Source organism: Amyelois transitella, chromosome W (assembly GCF_032362555.1).
Source record: "Amyelois transitella isolate CPQ chromosome W, ilAmyTran1.1, whole genome shotgun sequence".
NCBI classification, from domain to species: domain Eukaryota; kingdom Metazoa; phylum Arthropoda; class Insecta; order Lepidoptera; family Pyralidae; genus Amyelois; species Amyelois transitella.
This window is the reverse complement of record NC_083536.1, coordinates 4,717,079-4,737,666: the sequence shown is the minus strand read 5'-3', so window position 1 is coordinate 4,737,666 and position 20,588 is coordinate 4,717,079. Positions and strand designations below refer to the sequence as shown.

General features: G+C 35.5%; 1 protein-coding gene across 1 annotated transcript; it reads right to left on the bottom strand.

Annotated features, from left to right (window-relative positions):
* Positions 1–5,025: 5,025 nt before the first annotated feature.
* On the bottom strand, positions 5,026–5,760 carry LOC132904088 (uncharacterized). Its single transcript, XM_060954013.1, has one exon. The coding sequence runs from the start codon at positions 5,758–5,760 to the stop codon at positions 5,026–5,028; it is 735 nt and encodes a 244-aa protein (XP_060809996.1).
* Positions 5,761–20,588: the final 14,828 nt, after the last annotated feature.

Below are 20,588 nucleotides of genomic sequence, written 5' to 3'. Positions count from 1 at the left end.
CAATGGAGTTGGGATTATGTTATCAATCTAAGCCACAAACAAATGATTTAACCGGCTACAGTGATGCAGACTACGCTAACGACATAACGTCAAGGCGTTCCATGACAGGTTACGTTTTCATAAAAAGTGGAGCTGCTATAACATGGTCAAGTCAAAGGCAACAAAGTGTAGCACTATCTACAACCGAAGCTGAATTTATGGCTGCTTGTGCAGCTACTAAAGAAATAATGTGGTTAAAGCAACTGTTGAGTGATGTAGGCGAGTACAAACAAAGTTCTGTTTGTTTATATATTGACAATCAAAGTGCAATAAATGTTATAAAAAACAGTGAATTTCATAAAAGGTGTAAACATATAGACATTAAATACAATTTTGTGAAGGAAAAGTATAATGAAAAACTTATTTGTTTGAACTATGTTAGCACAGATTATCAATTTGCAGATATGTTTACCAAAGCTTTGCCTAGAAATAGATTTAATTTGTTAAGGACCAATATTGGCATGTTAAATTTTAATACAAAATAAATATTTTTATTTGTATAACTTCAATGAAGGAAGGCTTTAATTTGAAGGGAGTGTTAAAGTATTAATTTAAATTTGACGCCTTCCTGGCAACACTAATTCTTTCTTTTATCTGTGTAAACTTCCTTCCGCTAACTCTGTAATTCCAGTTTTTGTTGTATCCGGTCATAGTAAAAGTAAATCCTAATAAATCCAGCATTTATTATTACAAAGCGCATTATTAATAATAGACCCTTTACCAGGACGTCCTTAATTTGATCAAGATACGTTCGTCTAGGTCTTCCCACTCCGACCTTTCCCTCCACACTCTCCTTGTATATCTGCTTAGTCAACCTGCTTTCATTCATCCTCTCCACATGACCGAACCATCTTAACATACCCTTTTCTATTCCTGTAACTACATCTTCTTTCACATCACAACATTCCCTTATCACGCTGTTCCTTATCCTGTCACTCAATTTCACACCCATCATACTCCTTAACGCTCTCATTTCCACTGCATTTATTCTGCTTTCATGCTTCTTTTGCCATACCCAACTTTCACTCCCATACATTAATGTCGGGACCAACACGCCCCTGTGCACAGCCAGTCGAGCCTTTTTGGATAGTTTCTGACTGCTCATAAAGGCATGCAAAGCTCCATTCACCATGTTCCCCGCGTTCACTCTCCTTTCAATATCACTATCATACTTGCCATCTGATGTAAACTTTGATCCTAGATATACAAACTCTTTCACTTGCTCCACTTTTTCTCCTCCAATCAAAATATTACATGCTGTCATTTCTTTCTCCATTTCAAAAACCAGTGTTTTAGTTTTACTTACGTTCACTTTCATTCCTTTCTCTTTTAAAGCTTCATGCATACAGTTTACCATCTCCTGTAACTCCTCCGCTGATGACGCCAGTATAACCTGATCGTCGGCATAGAGCAGACATTTGACGAGTAACTCATTCATCCTTAATCCACTTTTAGACTCTTTCAAATCTGTCAAACAGCTATCCATAAATAGGTTGAACAGCCACGGTGACGCAACACATCCTTGCCTAACGCCTTTCTCAATCTTAAACCACTCAGTGTGCGCTCCGTTTATCCTGACACAAGCACTCGAATCCTCATATAAGGATTTCAGTGCTCGTATCAAGAGACTGCTCACCCCATGCATAGAAAGTGCTGACCACAATTCATTCCTCTCAACTCTGTCATAGGCCTTTTCCAGATCTACGAATGTGCAATAGACTTTTTGACTCTTGGCCAAAAACTTTTCGGCTATGCACCGCAAGGAAAAGACCTGATCAGTACATCCCATTCCCTTTCGAAATCCCGCTTGAGCATCCCATATTTTGTCATCAGTTTCATTCCTGACTCTATTAATCAATACCTTAGCATACAATTTGCCGACGACGCTAAGCAGGCTTATACCACGATAATTTTTGCAGTCCAGCTGTGACCCTTTTCCTTTGTAAAGTGGCACGATAACAGCCTTACACCAATCTTTTGGTACTCGGCCGCTTCTCCAACACAAATTGAAAAGGCAGTACAACTGACTAGCTACTACGGCTTTTCCTGCTTTAAGCATCTCGACCGACACTCTATCACACCCAGCAGCCTTTCCCGCTTTCATACTCTTAAGTGCTTCCACAATTTCGAACATTTCAATTTCGCCTTCCATCTCATTCTCTTTTTCTTCGCTATAGCAGAAATCTTTCTTATTTCCTTCCTTTTTTTCAAATAAACTTTCAAAATAGTCCTTCCATATCTTTAGTACACATTCTTCTCCTTTCACAACGCTACCATCCTGGCATCTGATCCTAGTCAGCTCTCTGGTTATAGTATTTCCTCGGGCTGACCTTACGGATTTCCAGAATACTTTCAGATTTGACTGAAAGTCTTCTGATAGCCTTTTATCAAAATCCTCTTTATACTCTTCTTTCTTTCTAATCACAGCTTTCTTAACCAAATCTTTCATTTTCTTATATTCCTTACGTGCTTCATTCACATCTTCATCTATAACCTCTTGCATTCTTAAGTTAGCTTTTGCTGCTAACAAATCCAGCCATGCTTTCTTCTTTAATCGCACAAGTTCTTGCACATCTTTACTCATCCACGCATTTTTGTGATTTTTTCCTTTCCTTCTTCTACTTACACCACACACTTCAACAGCTACTTTCACAATTCTTTCTTTAAATTCCTTCCATCCATCTTCAATATCGCTCATTTCATCTAAATCTTCAAATTCATCCTTCAGTCTATTAATATACTTCTTACCTACATCCATATCTTGCAAATTTTCTACTTTTACTCTTTCCAAAGCGCTGGTTTGCTCCCTTACCCTGTGCCGCCAGCGATTGAAGATACCCCTTATCCGGGATATCACCAGTAAATGGTCCGAGTCAATGCCAGCACCGCGATATGCACGGGTATCCAGCACTTTGTTCTTCAATCTTTCATCTACAATCACAAAGTCTATCATACTTTTTAAAATACCTTCCACTCTTGTGTAGGTGTGGATCTCTTTATGTTGAAACATTGAGTTCGACACAAAAAGATCCCACTCTAGACAAATTTCTAATACACTTCTTTCATTATCATTCACCTTTTCGTCACCAAACGCACCAAGCACCTTTTCATATCCATCACGCTTTACACCCACCCATCCATTAAAATCACCTAACATAATAATCTTCTCATTTGGCTTTGTAACTTTCAATACTTCTCTTACACTATTCCAGAACTCCTCGTTTTCGCTTTTTGCTGATGTTGTACCCCTCGAACCCACATCCCAAGGTGCATAAACACCTAGAACGAAGATCCGAGTGATTCCAACTTTCAGCCTAATCCATAGAAGACGAGGGCTGACACACTCATACTCATTCACGCACTCAGCTATTCGTGCAGAAAGAATTAGACCGACCCCTTGACAGCCTCGGCTGGTACTGGAAATTCCAGACCAATACGCCGTGTAAGGGCCGTGCTGCGTCGCGTCGCATCCTTTCCGCTTCGTTTCATTCACGCACAACACATCCAAACGTCTTTCATCCATCATCTGGCATACTTCCTCAATCTTATCCTTCATTCCTCCTCTTACATTCATCGTCGCAAAGCGGCTTTCAGCAGACCGCATACCGCTCCCGCCGGGAACGAGACGTGATGGGGTGCGGACACCATCGCCGCCATTTATATGCTTTTTAAGGTTCATAATGCGATTCCCACGAGACGCTAGGGAAAAATTTTGTCCGCCCCAGCAGAGCCCCGCATGCCAGGGTAAGGCTAGCCATTACCTGGGGGTCGCCCAACCCCATGGCGGAAGTGGCACGCTCGAGACTAGGCTCGCCCCTAGCCATGCATCCATCGGCGCGGCAGACCTTAGATTGGCAGGGATTTACATTATCCCAAGAATCCCAAGTCTATCCCTTAGTCGGCTCTTACGACATCCGTGGGAAAGAGATGGAGTGGTCCTATTCTTTTGTAATGGTGCCGGGAACCACACGGCAATTATTTTTGTATGATGAAGATTTATTTCAATAAAAAGGTGTTCAGCAGATTCAGAGTGAGCAGGAGAGGCGCTAAGCAGTTGATAAGGAATATTATCACGTAGATAGATCGCAACACCGCCACATTGCTTACCCACTCTATCATTGCGTAACAGAATAAAACCTGGTATGACGAAGTGAGAAGAAGGGAGAGAAGGCTTAAGAAAGGATTCGGAAATCAACAAGGCGTCAAGATGAGCACAATCAATAGAGGCGATGAGATCAGAATAATGTCCAGGAACACTTTGGGCGTTGATATGTGCGAGAATGAGATTACGAGGGTAAATGGAAAAAAGGGAGGAGAGTTGGTCATGTAGACTGTGACTGTCAGATACACGCGTGAAGGACTCGTTACCACCCGCGCTGACAAAACTATCAGATGAGGAGCAACTGAAATAGCTGTCATCAAAGTCAATGAGGATATCATCTGCCATGCTAGATAAAATATATAGAAAATAAACAAAAATATATAAAAATTAAATATAAAACAAAAATACTGAAAGCAAAAATAAAATAATAAAAACCCTGACACATTGCGGGCTGCCAAACTCACCAAATGCTCACGGGTATGTTGAAAGAGACTTAACAAAATATAATAAAAAAAAACACATTCATTGCCACAGTTGAAAAAAAAAAAGCCAAGGAAGAAAAAAATAAAAATGACATGTCGGTGAAAAAGCATGTCACTGTCAACTAAACGTCACGGATTGTAAACAAAGTGGATACAATACTTTCATTAGTGAAACGGTTAAAGTAAAATAAATTACAAAATAAAAATATTTAAAGGTACCGTGCCTGTAGCAATAAAAGTTAAAATTACCTACTACGACGTAAATTGAAAATTCACAAAGGTATTCAAGAACCACCCACATGGAGAAAAAGAAACAAGACAAAATGAAATAAAAAAAAAATGCAACAAGTAAATAAAGATACAGGGTCCAGTAAAAGAAAACTGATGCACAGGCGAAGTAAATCACTTATGGCGCCGGGTTTTCCTATAGACCTGCTGTGAACTCTCGGTACCGCCGGTGCCAGTCATTCCTGTGGCCGATGGATAATCTTCAATCAGTTTCTTAACCTCCGCCAATGTATCCACTTTGCGTCTTGTCTTATCGGGGAGCAGGACAACAATTCTTCCCTCCACAGACCAGCAGCTTTTGATTCCAAAATGCTTACGAGCGGTGGTGAAGGCCAGATGCCTTGGCCTAGTCAGGAATTCTGACATAGTAATACCAGAACCTTTAAGACCTGTTTTGTTATCCCAAACATGGTGACGGTGCTCCATAGCAGCAAATCTAACGAGCACAGGGCGGGGTTTAGAACCAGGGGAGCCAAGACGGTGGCAGGCTTGCAGCTTGTCCCGTGGGAAGTCTGGTAACTTCAGTTTAACGGAGATGACTCGAAGAACTGAGTCATTAAGATTCTCATTCCTCTCCTCGGGAAGCCCATGAAATAGAAGCACTTTTCTACGCATTACCATCTCATGCCTGTCCTGTGCCAGTGTCAATAGTTCCAACTGAGTTTTTATTCTTGAAATGGCACCCCAGATGACAGACTTAAATTCAGTGTACTCACGGGATAATGTGACAATATCAGGATTGGCAGCAGGTCCAGTTTTCATCCCTTCTAACTTCCTGTCATACTCTGCCATGCGGGAAGTGAAGAATTTCTCAAGGTCTTCCAAATTACTTGAGAGTTGTGCGTCCATTGTGTAAAAATATATGTGAACTTCCAGATGTGAATATACAAAAAAAATACCAAAGCGAAATGCTAAGGAAATATTATGTAGTGAGAGCAGGTGAGTTTGGCAGTAAGAATATTTAATTATTTACACCTATTTTGGATGTTTACTATTTTTAAAAACAAAAACAAATGCAGCTCAAATAAAAGCAACTTTGTGCTCTGCCTACCCACAAAGGAAAAAAACTAATTTTTAAAAAATGTTAGTAAGTATTAAATATGTATTTTCTTCTTTGGTGAAAATTTTATTTTTCAGGTACCTACTTAAGAATGTATCAAAACTTAAAATTTTAATATCTTTTATAGGTCTGACTCAGAATTCGAAGCCTCGTCAGTGTTATCTGCTGTAGCTCCCCCAAAGAAAGCGAGCAAGAAAACGAGCCAGCGCAAAACCGTTGCTAAGAAGCTGACCCGAGACATATCGCCTTTTTTCCAGAAATTGTTCGTGGCTTGGCTGCTGGATCGAAGCGCAAAGCTACGTCACCACCACCCGATTTTACCTTAACTAACAGGTACATAACTCCTTTTTTTGACGCAAAAACATCAATTTACATTTTTTTCATCATTACTTGATTAATTTATTTTCTTGTTTAGGGAAAAATGCTTATCTTCATGCGGAACGTATAGAAGCCGGTCAGGGCTTGTTAACACAATTTTTCCTATGTCTCTTACTTTCAAAAAATAATTATTAAAATATATTAAAAAATTTAAAATATTTTTTATTTTTACAGAACAAAAAAGAGCATTTTTAACATCCTCCAAGCTGAGGAAGCCGGTTGCAGCAAACCAAGGAATCGTGGTGGAGAAGTAACGTCAAGTTTCTCCAGCAAAGTTTCGACGGGGACCTCTCGACGTGCTTTGAAGACCGAGGGTGATTTTTTTGTGGATCTTAAGGTCTACAAAACATAGGATTACGTGAACAACCCTGTTGATGATCGTTATAAAAAGGCTCTTATAACGGTGAAGCTACAGTGTGATGAATCCACAAAGTATTGGGAATCACTACAAGCCTTCCTAGGACGAGCTTGGAGTCTGTTTGAGAAGGTAGAACCCGTGTACTATAGTCATTAAGTTAATTTTAAGTAAAAAATAAGATGCCTTCCTTTGGCATAAATTACCTAACTTATTTTTGTGTGAATTTTCGTCTTAAATGTTTTCAATGTAAGTAGTGTATTAAGTAATAAATCATTAATTATTCCTTTATTTTGGATTTAAGTTTCATCAAAAAATCCTTTACCATGCCTTTCTGTACTGTGTGTAACTCATCTATACACAATAAATCATGGGTTGGTCATTTGAGAAGCATTTTACATAAAAAGAATAATCATACTATAAAATATGATGATGGTAAAGAAATGGTCAGCACTGCATTTCGAAATCGTATTTTAACTTACAAGATAATAGCGAATACTGAATCTCAATCATCCCCTTTAGATGTATTATTTAATGAAATTCATGATAAGTTAAAATCGCTTTTAGATAAATACCTGGGACAACACACGTGTGTGAAAGTGAATTTTGAATTATTTGGTACATTTGTACAATTCAAAGATAACTCGCAATCAGTTCCGTCATTTATTACCAAAAACAAAATATTATATATTTTGATTATGATTTCAACAAATTGTATTTAGAGACAGTTTTGAAATTTAAAAAAGTATTGAGGAATTCGAACATCGCGACATTTTATAACAACAACAGAACATTTTATATATGGAGGTCAATCTTAATAAATACCAACCTCTAGCCGGTTCCAGTTTTATAAGTTTACCTAAATCAATTCAATCTAAAAAAGCATGTTTAAATATTATAAATAAGGATCAGTATTGCTTTTTATGGTGCGTGACAGCAGCTTTATATCCAACCAAGAAACGGCCTAACAGAACATCGTCATATCCACATTTTTACGATCTTTTTGATACAAGCGGTATGTTCACATGTCCTGTTACTTTTCATGACATAAAAATTTTTGAAAAAAATAACTCAAATATTAAGTTTATCATATATGGTTTAAAAAATAACAAATCTATTGTAGGCCCTTTATACAAATCAGAAATGGATAGTAACAGAAATTTCAAAATTATTCATTTAATCTTTTTAGAAAATAAAAATTCCTCTCATTATTGTTTAATAAAAACTGTTCTAGACTTTTTAGAAGTCAAATCACATCACATCACGGTAAGGTTTATTTTTGTGATTTTTGTTTACTAAATTTTGGGACTTTAGAAGAAGTAGACACTCATCCATATGGAGGTGTAGTGACCGTTTTGCCTGACAACGGGTCACTGATACAATTTAAAAATTATGAGCGTGAACAAAATATGCCCTTTTGTATTTATGCTGATTTTGATTGCTCCAAACTCACGCTGACATAAGCTTCTAATAACACTATGACTTTGAACAAACACATACCTATAGGTATGTGTTTGTTCAAAGTCATAGTGTTATTCATATCATTTGCATACTATATAGTTTGTTGTGACAATATTGACTATAATAGTTACGTATCATACCGAGGCCCAGATTGTGCTAGAAGGTTTGTAGAGTCTATTATTTATCAAAGACGTAAAGAAAATATATGATATAGTTAACGAACCAGTCCCAATGATCTTTACTGATGATAATAATAATAATAATCCTTTATTTATTTTCCTCCACAATAACAATACCTTTACAAGTAAAACAATTTTTCAAAATTCTGTTACATAATTATATTGTGGAGAACTGGCGCCTATACTAGGTCCTAGAAGAACCTGTGTTACAGGTCACCAGGTCTCCCCCATTAATAGATAGCTAAGATGTAAATATATAGTGAGTAGGTGGTAAGTATTACTATTCGTTAGCAATATATATGTATATATATATACGAGAATAATATTTTTTAAATAAACTGAGAGAATTTTTGACAATAATAATACAAAAAATCATAACTGAAATCAAGTGAGAAGTACATTGCATCATGTCAGTAGTAGTAATATTGTCAACTCTATATAAAAATTCAGAATTTAGTTAATAATGATACAAAATTGCCATCAATTTAGGTAGTTAAGATACAACTATCATTAAAGACTCAGTCTCATCGTATGTTAACATTTGGAGAAATTCACTAACCATTTTTTTGCAACGAAATTTATTTAGTGCGAAAATTTGTATTTGAGAGTGTATTTTTTTGTATAGATAAAGTCCCAAGAAACAACGAAATTTTGTTATAAATTGAGTACCATTGAATGACTCGAGTGATATCCTAAGTCTATTGTTTCTGGCGATTAGCTGTGGATTAAAAGGGGTTTGCGAATATTAAAGCATTGTTATAGCCAATATAAAAAGCTGTCTAGCTGTAAGTACTCCACATAATTTATACAGGTCTTCGGTTGGGAAAATATATGGCTTGAATGTACAGACCTTTAATACAGCCCTCTGTGCTCTTTCCACCGTAAGCATGTTGGTTTTTGATGCTCCACCCCAAGAAGTAATGCAGTACACTATAAGCGACTGACATAAAGCCAAGTATGTCATGCGGAGAATACCAGCATCAGCAACATGTCGAAGTTTTTTGAAAACATATATTAGTTTGCGGATACGATTTGAAAGTAATTCAATATGAGGGGCAAAAGTTAAATGACAGTCTATAATGACACCAAGGTATTTAGTGGTGGTAACCATTTCAAGTTCTGGGCAGTGACAAGAACCATCTTGACAATTTGATATGTCCAGGGAATGTGCAATAAGTTTATGTTCGGTAGATGGTCGGTTTACATTTCTTATAGTAAATGCCAAGCAGTTGGTCTTTTTAACATTTAAAGTTAGAAGATTGATTTTCAGCCATACATTTACCCGATTAGATCCAATTTGGGCGGAATTGAATACCTCTGCCCAAGATTCCCCCGTAAAAATAAGCGCAGTGTCATCCGCAAAAGCGACAATTTTACCGTTTAGAAGAGACATATCACAAAGGTCATTCATATACACTAAGAATAGACTGGGGTCCAAAATACTCCCCTGTGGGACGCCGTAAGCTACTGTACGATCAGAACTCGTGAACGACCCAATCGACACTCTTTGAGTACGGTCAGTTAGGTAACTTCGAAACAGATCCAGAGTACTGCATATTGTCTGATAGTATGCCGGAGAGTGTCGGTGTTGATATGTGTAGCCCCCAGAACACAGTCATTTTTTCAGACAGCATAGGACGCAACATGGGTAAACTGTTTAGTGAGAATTTATCAAATATAATAAATTATTGTCTACCCAATTCCAACTACTCACAAATTATTAATTGTATAAAAAACACAATTGAGCAACACATCTACAATTGTTATAATGGTTGGAAACAGTTTAAATATTAGTAAACAAGACCTTATTCAGGGTCTAGGAACTCTGAATAATTTAAATGTAGGTAAAATAATTTTTTGTGCTTTTCCCTATATAAGTTGTCAGATGCCAAAGAAGAATAAATTTATTCATTTGATGAACAATATTGTTCATAATATGTCATGTCGTCATGACAAGTTTGTATTTTTTGATACAAATTTGTTCATAAAAAATTGTTTTTTGACTAAAGATAATATTTATCTTTCTAGACTTTACAAAAAAAGAATTGCCACTTTGATAGCAAATAACATAAAAGAATGGACGAGTTTACATTGTGGTAAACTACATTGTTTACAAAATCTGACAAAATCTACAGAATCATCAAATTTTTGTAATGATGATTCTGTGGACGCTACATGTGGTTTAGACTAAACCACAGGACAAAAGGAAGGACAAATGAATTAAAAATTGTACACCAAAATATACAGGGCCTTCCTGGCAAAGAACTTATTATTGATCTATTTAATGAAAAAATGGATGTTAATATGGTGTGTTTGACTGAGCATTGGATCTTGGAGGGTGAGCTGATGCCCAGTCTTAACAATTTTAATGCGGTGAGCTGCTTCAGGAGAGGGTCTGCAATCAGAGGCGGTTCTGTAATATATGTTAAAAATGGTCATCGCTGTAAGGAGCGCCATGACATAGTCAGACTTTCTCTTGAGCGCTGTGTTGAGGTATCTTGTGCCGAGCTTGAGGAACACATTGTTATTTGTATTTATAGTCCACCCAACAGTAGTATTATGGATTTCCTAAATGTAATGGAGGAAGTTCTAATAGTAGCTACAAAAAGTAATAAGAAAGTAATTGTTTGCGGTGATTTTAACATTGACATATTAGTTAGCTCCACAGTGACAATACAGTTTCTTAACCTATTTAAATGTTTTAACTTAGATAATGCCTTCTTGGAACCAACCCGCTTCACTGCCACATCTGCTAAATGTATTGATAATGTTTTTAGTGAACAAAAACCAAATAATAAAAATGTATTTAGTAAATTACCCTCTGATCACTGCGGTCAATTAGTTACCTTTTCCACTAAACGTAGTACACGTGATGGATTAATTATATGCAGACCTATCACAGCCCATAAAATCAATAAATTTACAAGTTCTTTAGAAAATAAAATTTGCGCAGTAACTTACACGGGCAGCGATCCTAATGGTCATTATAATAAGTTATTTACTACCATTTCAGACGCGTACTCTAAAACATTTATACAAAAGAAACGGAAATGCAATAATAACTTTAAATTCAATGAATGGGCTACTGTTGGCATCTACAAAAGTAGAAAGACTTTGTACGATTTATATGCCCAAAAACAGTATCGATTTGAAAGCGGCTTCGTAGACCATGTTAGGAATTATTCAAAAATTTTCAAAAAAGTATGTCTACATGCAAAATCTTTGTTCATTAAAAACAAAATAAGTAATGCTCCTAACAAAACCAAGGAAACCTGGAGTGTTATAAACAAGGAAACTGGTAGAAGTAATTTTAAAGAAAATATTAATGAAACTAGCTTTCCGCCCGCGGCTTCGCCCACGTGTAATTCGGTTATATAAACAGGCTCCATCTTTTTCTATATCTACCACAACATGAGGAATATAATTCCCATTAACAAACATAATTTCTTGAACCATTTTAATTATTTTTTTTAACTAAAACTATATCTATGGAAATGAACTAAGACTAATAAAGAAACAAAGAAATGAATAAAAAATGAAGAATATATTAAAAAATCAACTCACACTATAAAACTTATCCAACACTAACTAAATATACTATCAAAAATATCAAATCTAATCAACAAATCAAAAATTAACTGAAATAGAGAGTAAAATAAGTTAAATAAGTCAAGTTAAAAGTTAATGAATCAAACGAATAATAATTTCAAATCAAAATATTTGTAGTGTGTAATATGTAGTTTCGCGTATGTCCGCTAGGGGCGCTGCTAAAATCTATATATATAAAACTCTTCCGTTACTGAGTGACTGACTGACAGACAACGCACAGTCGAAACTACTGGTCGTAGACAGCTGAAATTTGGAATGTAGGTTCCTTGGGATATGTAGGGGAGCACTAAGAATGGATTTTTGGAAATTCAACCCCCAAGGGGGGGAAAAGGGGTAAAAACGTTTCTATGAAAAATCTTATTCCTTGGGTTTATAAACTTGAAACTTGGCATGAACACTTACATAAGCAAGTAAATATGTTTGACATTATAAGTTTTTTCAAACTACCCTCCAATCGTGATTTAGGGGGTGCGATTGGGTGACTGATTTATTAACGCACAGCCGAAACCGCTCGGTATAGGAGTATGAGATTTTGAACAGAGGTTCCTTTAGTAACATAAGTGAGCACTAAGAAGGGATTTTTGAAATGTCAACCCCCAAAGGGGGGAAACGGGATAAACTGAGCCGGGGCTGCGGGAAAGTTCTAACGAGATGCCGTGGCCCCGGAACGCAAAGGGCAACTGAAGGAACGAGGTGGGTTTTAGTCAGTAAAAGTCTGACACTCCCTTCCGTTCCACCCAGAGCGGGAGAGGTCATTTGATGATTTCCCATCCTTAAAAAAAAGACTTTGTATGACAACTTTCAGTCGTCTCTTTAACATACATAATAACATACATAATTATGTACATACATGCATAACATTAATAACATCACGCCTTTTAATCCCTATTTTGTGTTAACTCTCATGTACGTATAACTTCGTAAGAATTTTCTTTCAACTCCTAACCGTTGAGGAGTTGTACCTTCCATCATCAGCTCATTCACATGGGATGATGACTATCAGACGCAAATACTTAAACAGATCTATGAAATTGTCAAAAACGTAATTGTCTGTAAATTTGAGGTTTGCCCTTGATTTCCCTGGAATACCATCATCAGATCCTGACTAGGTAACAACGGGACCAACTTGAAAGTATACTCTACCGAACAAAAAAAGAATCACGTAAATCGGTCCATAAATCTCGGCGTAATCGGTATGCATAAATAAAACACCCGAATTTTATTTTCTATTAACTATCACGAGTTGTCTCGATGCTCGATAGATGGCGTTGGCATCGAGATAGATCGCGCTATGGTTTCGTTACCGTCATTTAGCTAGGTAGCGTAAAATATTTTAATTTGTCGTGTAATTTTAGCAGCGCCCCTAGCGGACATACGCGAAACTACATATTACACACTACAAATATTTTGATTTGAAATTATTATTCTTTTGATTCATTAACTTTTAACTTGACTTATTTAACTTATTTTACTCTCTATTTCAGTTAATTTTTGATTTGTTGATTAGATTTGATATTTTTGATAGTATATTTAGTTAGTGTTGGATAAGTTTTATAGTGTGAGTTGATTTTTTAATATATTCTTCATTTTTTATTCATTTCATTGTTACTTTATTAGTCTTAGTTAATTTCCATAGATATAGTTTTAGTTAAAAAAATTCTAATTAAAATGGTTCAAGAAATTTTGTTTGTTAATGGGAATTATATTCCTCATGCTGTGGTAGATATAGAAAAAGATGGAGCCTGTTTATATAACCGAATTACACGTGGGCGAAGCCGCGGGCGGAAAGCTAGTCATAAACATGTTGTGATCGGAAAAATGAATAACATTTGCCAATTTTGCCACGCGAAAAAATTCAGAAAAGAAACACCAGGTCTCTGTTGCATGAATGGAAAAATTTGACTACCACCACTGGAAGCACCTTCGCAGGAATTTCTACATTACATGACCGGGGAAACACAAGAATCAAAACACTTTCTTCAAAATATCTATATATATAAAACTCTTCCGTTACTGAGTGACTGACTGACAGACAACGCACAGTCGAAACTACTGGTCGTAGACAGCTGAAATTTGGAATGTAGGTTCCTTGGGATATGTAGAGGAGCACTAAGAAAGGATTGACTAAAGATAATATTTATCTTTCTAGACTTTATAAAAAAAGAATTGCTACTTTGATAGCAAACAACATAAAAGAATGGACGAGTTTACATTGTGGTAAACTACATTGTTTACAAAATCTCAAAAAATCTACAGAATCATCAAATTTTTGTAATGATGATTCTGTGGACGCTTCATGTGGTTTAAACTAAACCACAGGACAAAAGGAAGGACAAATGAATTAAAAATTGTACACCAAAATATACAGGGCCTTCCTGGCAAAGAACTTATTATTGATCTATTTAATGAAAAAATGGATGTTAATATGGTGTGTTTGACTGAGCATTGGATCTTGGAGGGTGAGCTGATGCCCAGTCTTAACAATTTTAATGCGGTGAGCTGCTTCAGGAGAGGGTCTGCAATCAGAGGCGGTTCTGTAATATATGTTAAAAATGGTCATCGCTGTAAGGAGCGCCATGACATAGTCAGACTTTCTCTTGAGCGCTGTGTTGAGGTATCTTGTGCCGAGCTTGAGGAACACATTGTTATTTGTATTTATAGTCCACCCAACAGTAGTATTATGGATTTCCTGAATGTAATGGAGGAAGTTCTAATAGTAGCTACAAAAAGTAATAAGAAAGTAATTGTTTGCGGTGATTTTAACATTGACATATTAGTTAGCTCCACAGTGACAATACAGTTTCTTAACCTATTTAAATGTTTTAACTTAGATAATGCCTTCTTGGAACCAACCCGCTTCACTGCCACATCTGCTAAATGTATTGATAATGTTTTTAGTGAACAAAAACCAAATAATAAAAATGTATTTAGTAAATTACCCTCTGACCACTGCGGTCAATTAGTTACGTTTTCCACTACGCGTAGTACATGTGATGGATTAATTATGTGCAGACCTATCACAGCCCATAAAATCAATAAATTTACAAGTTCTTTAGAAAATAAAATTTGCGCAGTAACTTACACGGGCAGCGATCCTAATGGTCATTATAATAAGTTATTTACTACCATTTCAGACGCGTACTCTAAAACATTTATACTAAAGAAACGGAAATGCAATAATAACTTTAAATTCAATGAATGGGCTACTGTTGGCATCTACAAAAGTAGAAAGACTTTGTACGATTTATATGCCCAAAAACAGTATCGATTTGAAAGCGGCTTCGTAGACCATGTTAGGAATTATTCAAAAATTTTCAAAAAAGTATGTCTACATGCAAAATCTTTGTTCATTAAAAACAAAATAAGTAATGCTCCTAACAAAACAAAGGAAACCTGGAGTGTTATAAACAAGGAAACTGGTAGAAGTAATTTTAAAGAAAATATTAATGAAATTAAATTTAATGATAGGAAAATTACCTCTACAACAGAAATAGTAAATTTATTTGAACATTTTTTTACAAATATACCGTTGGAATTAACTTCAAATATTGACTCATGCCCTAATGAAGCTGAAATACTACTTAAAAATAATGTCAGCATTTGCAGTTCCAAATTTAAATTCTTAAATATTGACCCTACTGACATTATTAATACCTTTAAAGAACTTAATCTGAAAAAGTCTGAGGATTATTGGGGTATGTCGGCTGTTGTGATATGTCATATTATAAATATTATAGCTGGGGACTTAGCATATATATTCAATAATTGTGTTGACCAAGGGATATTTCCAAATTTAATGAAGTATAGTAAACTAATTCCATTATTCAAGAAAGGTGAAAAATCAGATCCTGGTAATTATAGACCAATCTCAATTTTACCAATTTTGAGCAAGGTGTTCGAGAGAATCATGCTTAATCAAATGCAGCGTTACTTTAAGTCTAATAAATTATTTCATAGTCAGCAATACGGCTTTACTGAGGGGAAATGTACAACAGATGCAGGTGTGGCTCTTGTCACTCATATTCTCAATGCATGGGAAGACTCACAGGATGCCATCGGAGTGTTTTGCGATCTGACCAAAGCATTTGATTGCGTAGATCATAGAACTCTTCTGCTCAAGCTCGCTCATTACGGGTTCGATACTGCTGCCGTTGAACTAATTAAATCATATCTTAGTGATAGATTACAGACGGTAGATTTAAATAATACAAAATCGAAAGGAGCGACGGTAAAAATTGGGGTACCGCAAGGTTCCATTTTGGGACCTTTTCTCTTTCTGATATATATCAACGACCTGCCTTGCATGATTGAGAAACAGACTGGCATCGTGTTGTTTGCAGATGATACGTCACTAATTTTTAAAATGAACCGCCGTAGCGAAATCTGTGATGATGTGAATAGCACTTTAGCCGCCATCTCTAACTGGTTTAAAATCAACAACTTATTGTTAAATGCAAATAAGACCCAATGCATTAAGTTTACACTTCCCAATGTGCGGCAGGCAAATGTGGATATTAGTATAAGTAGTAAAAGATTAGATTTTGTTGATAGTACTACTTTCTTAGGAATAACATTAGATTCAAATTTGAAATGGCATGCTCACATTTTAAAACTTTCTAAAAGGCTTAGTTTTGCAGCATACGCTATTCGTCGTATTAGGCATTTGACGGATGTGGCAACTGCTAAGCTAGTATATTTTAGTTATTTTCATAGTTTAATGTCATATGGTCTACTGCTTTGGGGATCAGCAGCAGACATACAAACTATTTTCATTTTACAAAAAAGGGCAATTCGATATATCTACGGTCTTAAACAAAGAGATTCCCTTAGAGATTTTTTCAAAAACCTAAATATTTTAACTTTGCCCTCCCAATACATATTCGATAACATCATGCATGTTAGGAAAAACTTAGACTCTTTCAAAAAAGTAGGTGAATGTACTAGTAGATCACTGCGGAACAATTACAAGTTGTCGATCCCAGCACATCGGCTGGCTAAGGTAGGGAAATCATTTCTGATTAATTGTATAAGATTTTATAATAAATTACCAAAAAGTGTTCTTGAAATGAATGATAGAAAATTCAAACAGTATATTAAAGTTGAGCTTTGTAGGAAAGCCTATTACAGCACGGATGATTATATTAATGATAAACATGTGTGGCCCGAGCTGGACATAATAGCCTCTTAATTCTTGTGTATTTTGACATGATCTTGACATAATTTGTACAGTATGTACATATTTTATTTTATATTTATTTTATTTGACGAAATATTCGTATTGACATAATCAGTTCTACATTCATACATGTTTTTTAATGTAGACAATGTGCATTCGTCCACGATTTTGATTTAAGAGATCTATATTTGTAAATTGACGTCCTATGAAAATGCTGCAGTGTAGTTTGTTCCGCCGCTTCTTCTACACATGCGCTTTGGAAGCGGTAGTAGTTATAATTAGATTTAAGTTATGTGACGTCAATAAGTGATACCTTGTATCCAATTTTGAAAATAAATCTATTCTATTCTATTCTATTCTATTCTATTCTATTCTATTCTATTCTATTCTATTCTATTCTATTCTATTCTATTCTATTCTATTCTATTCTATTCTATTCTATTCTATTTTTGGAAATTCAACCCCCAAGGGTGGGAAAAGGGGTAAAAACGTTTCTATGAAAAATCTTATTCCTTGGGTTTATAAACTTGAAACTTGGCATGAACACTTACATAAGCAAGTAAATATGTTTGACATTATAAGTTTTTTCAAACTACCCTCCAATCGTGATTTAGGGGGTGCGATTGGGTGACTGATTTATTAACGCACAGCCGAAACCGCTCGGTATAGGAGTCTGAGATTTTGAACAGAGGTTCCTGTAGTAACATAAGTGAGCACTAAGAAGGGATTTTTGAAATGTCAACCCCCAAGGGGGGGAAAATGTACAACACGTAAAATGTACAACAGGTGGACTTAATGCCACAAGGCATTCTCTGCCAGTCGAACCTTTGGACCAAACTGAGATGGATGTACGGGTAGTGCGATAACTGTAAAATAGAAAATTATATAAATATGAATAATAATAGGTTACTTAATACACTTGCATATAATATATTACAAACATAAGTATGACTATATATATATATATATATATAATGATATGAATTTGGTGAAATAATAATTTGATGTGTTGCTCTAAAAAGAGAAATTTATTATTGAAAAGTAGAACGCAAGACAAAACACTAAAACAAAACAACTTAAAAGTAATATTCTTACCTAAAAAGAGAAACGATATATAATGCAATTATTTCACTCTTAAATAACAAAATATAGAACTTATTTATTTTAACTAATTTATTTATATTATTTTGTAATTCAATTTTATAGTTTTGAGAATATTTGAATTATTTTTACCGGTTTATCAATTGACAGTGACATACGTCATTAATATTCTAAAATCCTATGATGAACCAAAAAGTTCATCATATCTGATGAACCAAAGAGTTCATTACATAAATAAAATGCTATTTTTTTATAATTTTTTTTAATCATTATCCATACATATAATAATTAATTATTTATAGCTTTTTATATCGATTCAAAAATGACGAAGTTCCATACAAACTTGCACCTCCTATTTCATCTCCTTGGGATAGAATTTCAGGATAAAAAGTAGCCTATATTCTAATCCAGGTTACTAACTATATCTGTGCCGAATTTCGTTCAGATCCGTTCGGTAGATTTTGCGTGATGCGCGTACAAACATACAGACAGACAGACGGACAGACAGACAGACAGACAGACAAAAATTCTAAAAAAAATTGTTTTGGCTTCTACTGACCCTAAAAAGACCCCTTATAAATTTTTTTCTTAAATATCTTCAATGTACAGACAAAGTTCAGTTACAGTTTTATTATACATTCAGTCAGAAAAGTATCGGGAATGGATTATTTATTTATGGTTCCAAATTCAAATTTTTGTTTTTTTTGTTGTTGTTAGATTGGCACAACTGTTTTCCATTTTGGCGCGGAGTTTGAGTTGCATCTGTTGTTTACATTAAATACAGTGCTATTTTTAGTTATATCATATCTAGTGTGTATTGCTAATTTCATAATGGATAAAAACATCGAACAAAGAGTTTGTCTTAAATTTTGCATTGCCAATGGAATATCGTGTTCGGAGTCACTGAAAATGTTACAGAAGGCTTACGGTGAATCGACTTTATCAAAAACTCGTGCTTATGAGTGGTACAAAGCGTTCAAAAGCGGTCGAGATGTGATGGAAGATTTGCCTCGCTCTGGTAGGCCATCAACGTCTGCAACTGAAGTTAACATCGCAAAAGTGAAGGAAATACTGACTGAAAATCCTCATTCAACTTTGAGAGAGATAGCCACCGAACTTTCTGTATCTCACGAGTCGATCCGTACCATTTTAACTAATAATTTGGGTATGAAACATGTTGCCGCTCGGCTAGTCCCAAAAGACCTGAATTTTTTTCAAAAACTCAATCGCATGAGAGTCGCTGAGGACATGCTAGAACGAGTCAATTCCGACCCAACATTCATGAAACGCATTGTTACTGGTGACGAGACGTGGGTTTACGAGTTTGACATGCAAACTAGTCAACAAGCTTCGGAGTGGCGCCTTCCAACTGAACCGAAACCGAAAAAACCACGCCAAAGTCGTTCAAAAGTCAAAGTCATGTTGACTGTTTTCTTTGACTATCGCGGTGTTGTGCACTCGGAATTCTTGCCGGAAGGTCAAACGGTAAATAAGGAATATTATTTGAGTGTTATGCGGCGTTTAAGAGAGCAAATCCGACGAAAAAGGCCAGATTTGTGGAAAGAAAATTCTTGGATTTTGCACCATGATAATGCACCTTCGCACAAGGCCATCATTGTGAACGAATTTTTAACCAAACACTCAACAAATACCATCGAGCAACCACCATATTCACCAGATATGGCTCCAGCCGACTTTTTTCTTTTTCCTAAACTCAAATTACCACTTCGTGGCACCCGTTTTCAATCGGTAGAAGACATAAAAGAGAATTCGCGGCGAGAACTGACCTCAATTCCGGAAACAGCGTTTAAAAAATGTTTTGATGATTGGATTATTCGTTGGCGTAAGTGTATCGTTTCTAAAGGAGCATATTTTGAAGGTGATAAAATAAATTTGGATGAATAACAAACAGTTTGTGTATTATTGATCTTTTCCTGCTACTTTCTTGACAGAGTAGTATGTATGGATTACTTAGAACTTTAGAAGGGTAATATTGTTAGTTACCTAAAGAAAAGACTATTCGTTTGTAAGTACTCAAACTCAAAGTACAATTTGAATGTTAAGAAATATTGATTAATTCTGTGATTATAGGTTACAGAATTTGTGAACTTAAGATATATTTTTTTGTTACATTTGATTTTGCAATAATAATAAGATTTGACATAATAACCGTGTTTGGCGTCAGTCCCTGTCACGTTTCGTCAGTCCCTAGAACACTGATTTTAAAAAATCATAAATTTCTCTAAAAATATCAAGTAAAGTGACTGGCCCTTTTAGATACAGCAAAGTACATGTTATACCCATAGAACAGAATATAAACTGTTCTGATTATTAACAAAAAATACCACTTTCAAAATT

Bases quoted from the DNA above. Each gene is read 5' to 3' on its own strand.
- LOC132904088 (XM_060954013.1), bottom strand. From the start codon at position 5,760: ATGGACGCACAACTCTCAAGTAATTTGGAAGACCTTGAGAAATTCTTC.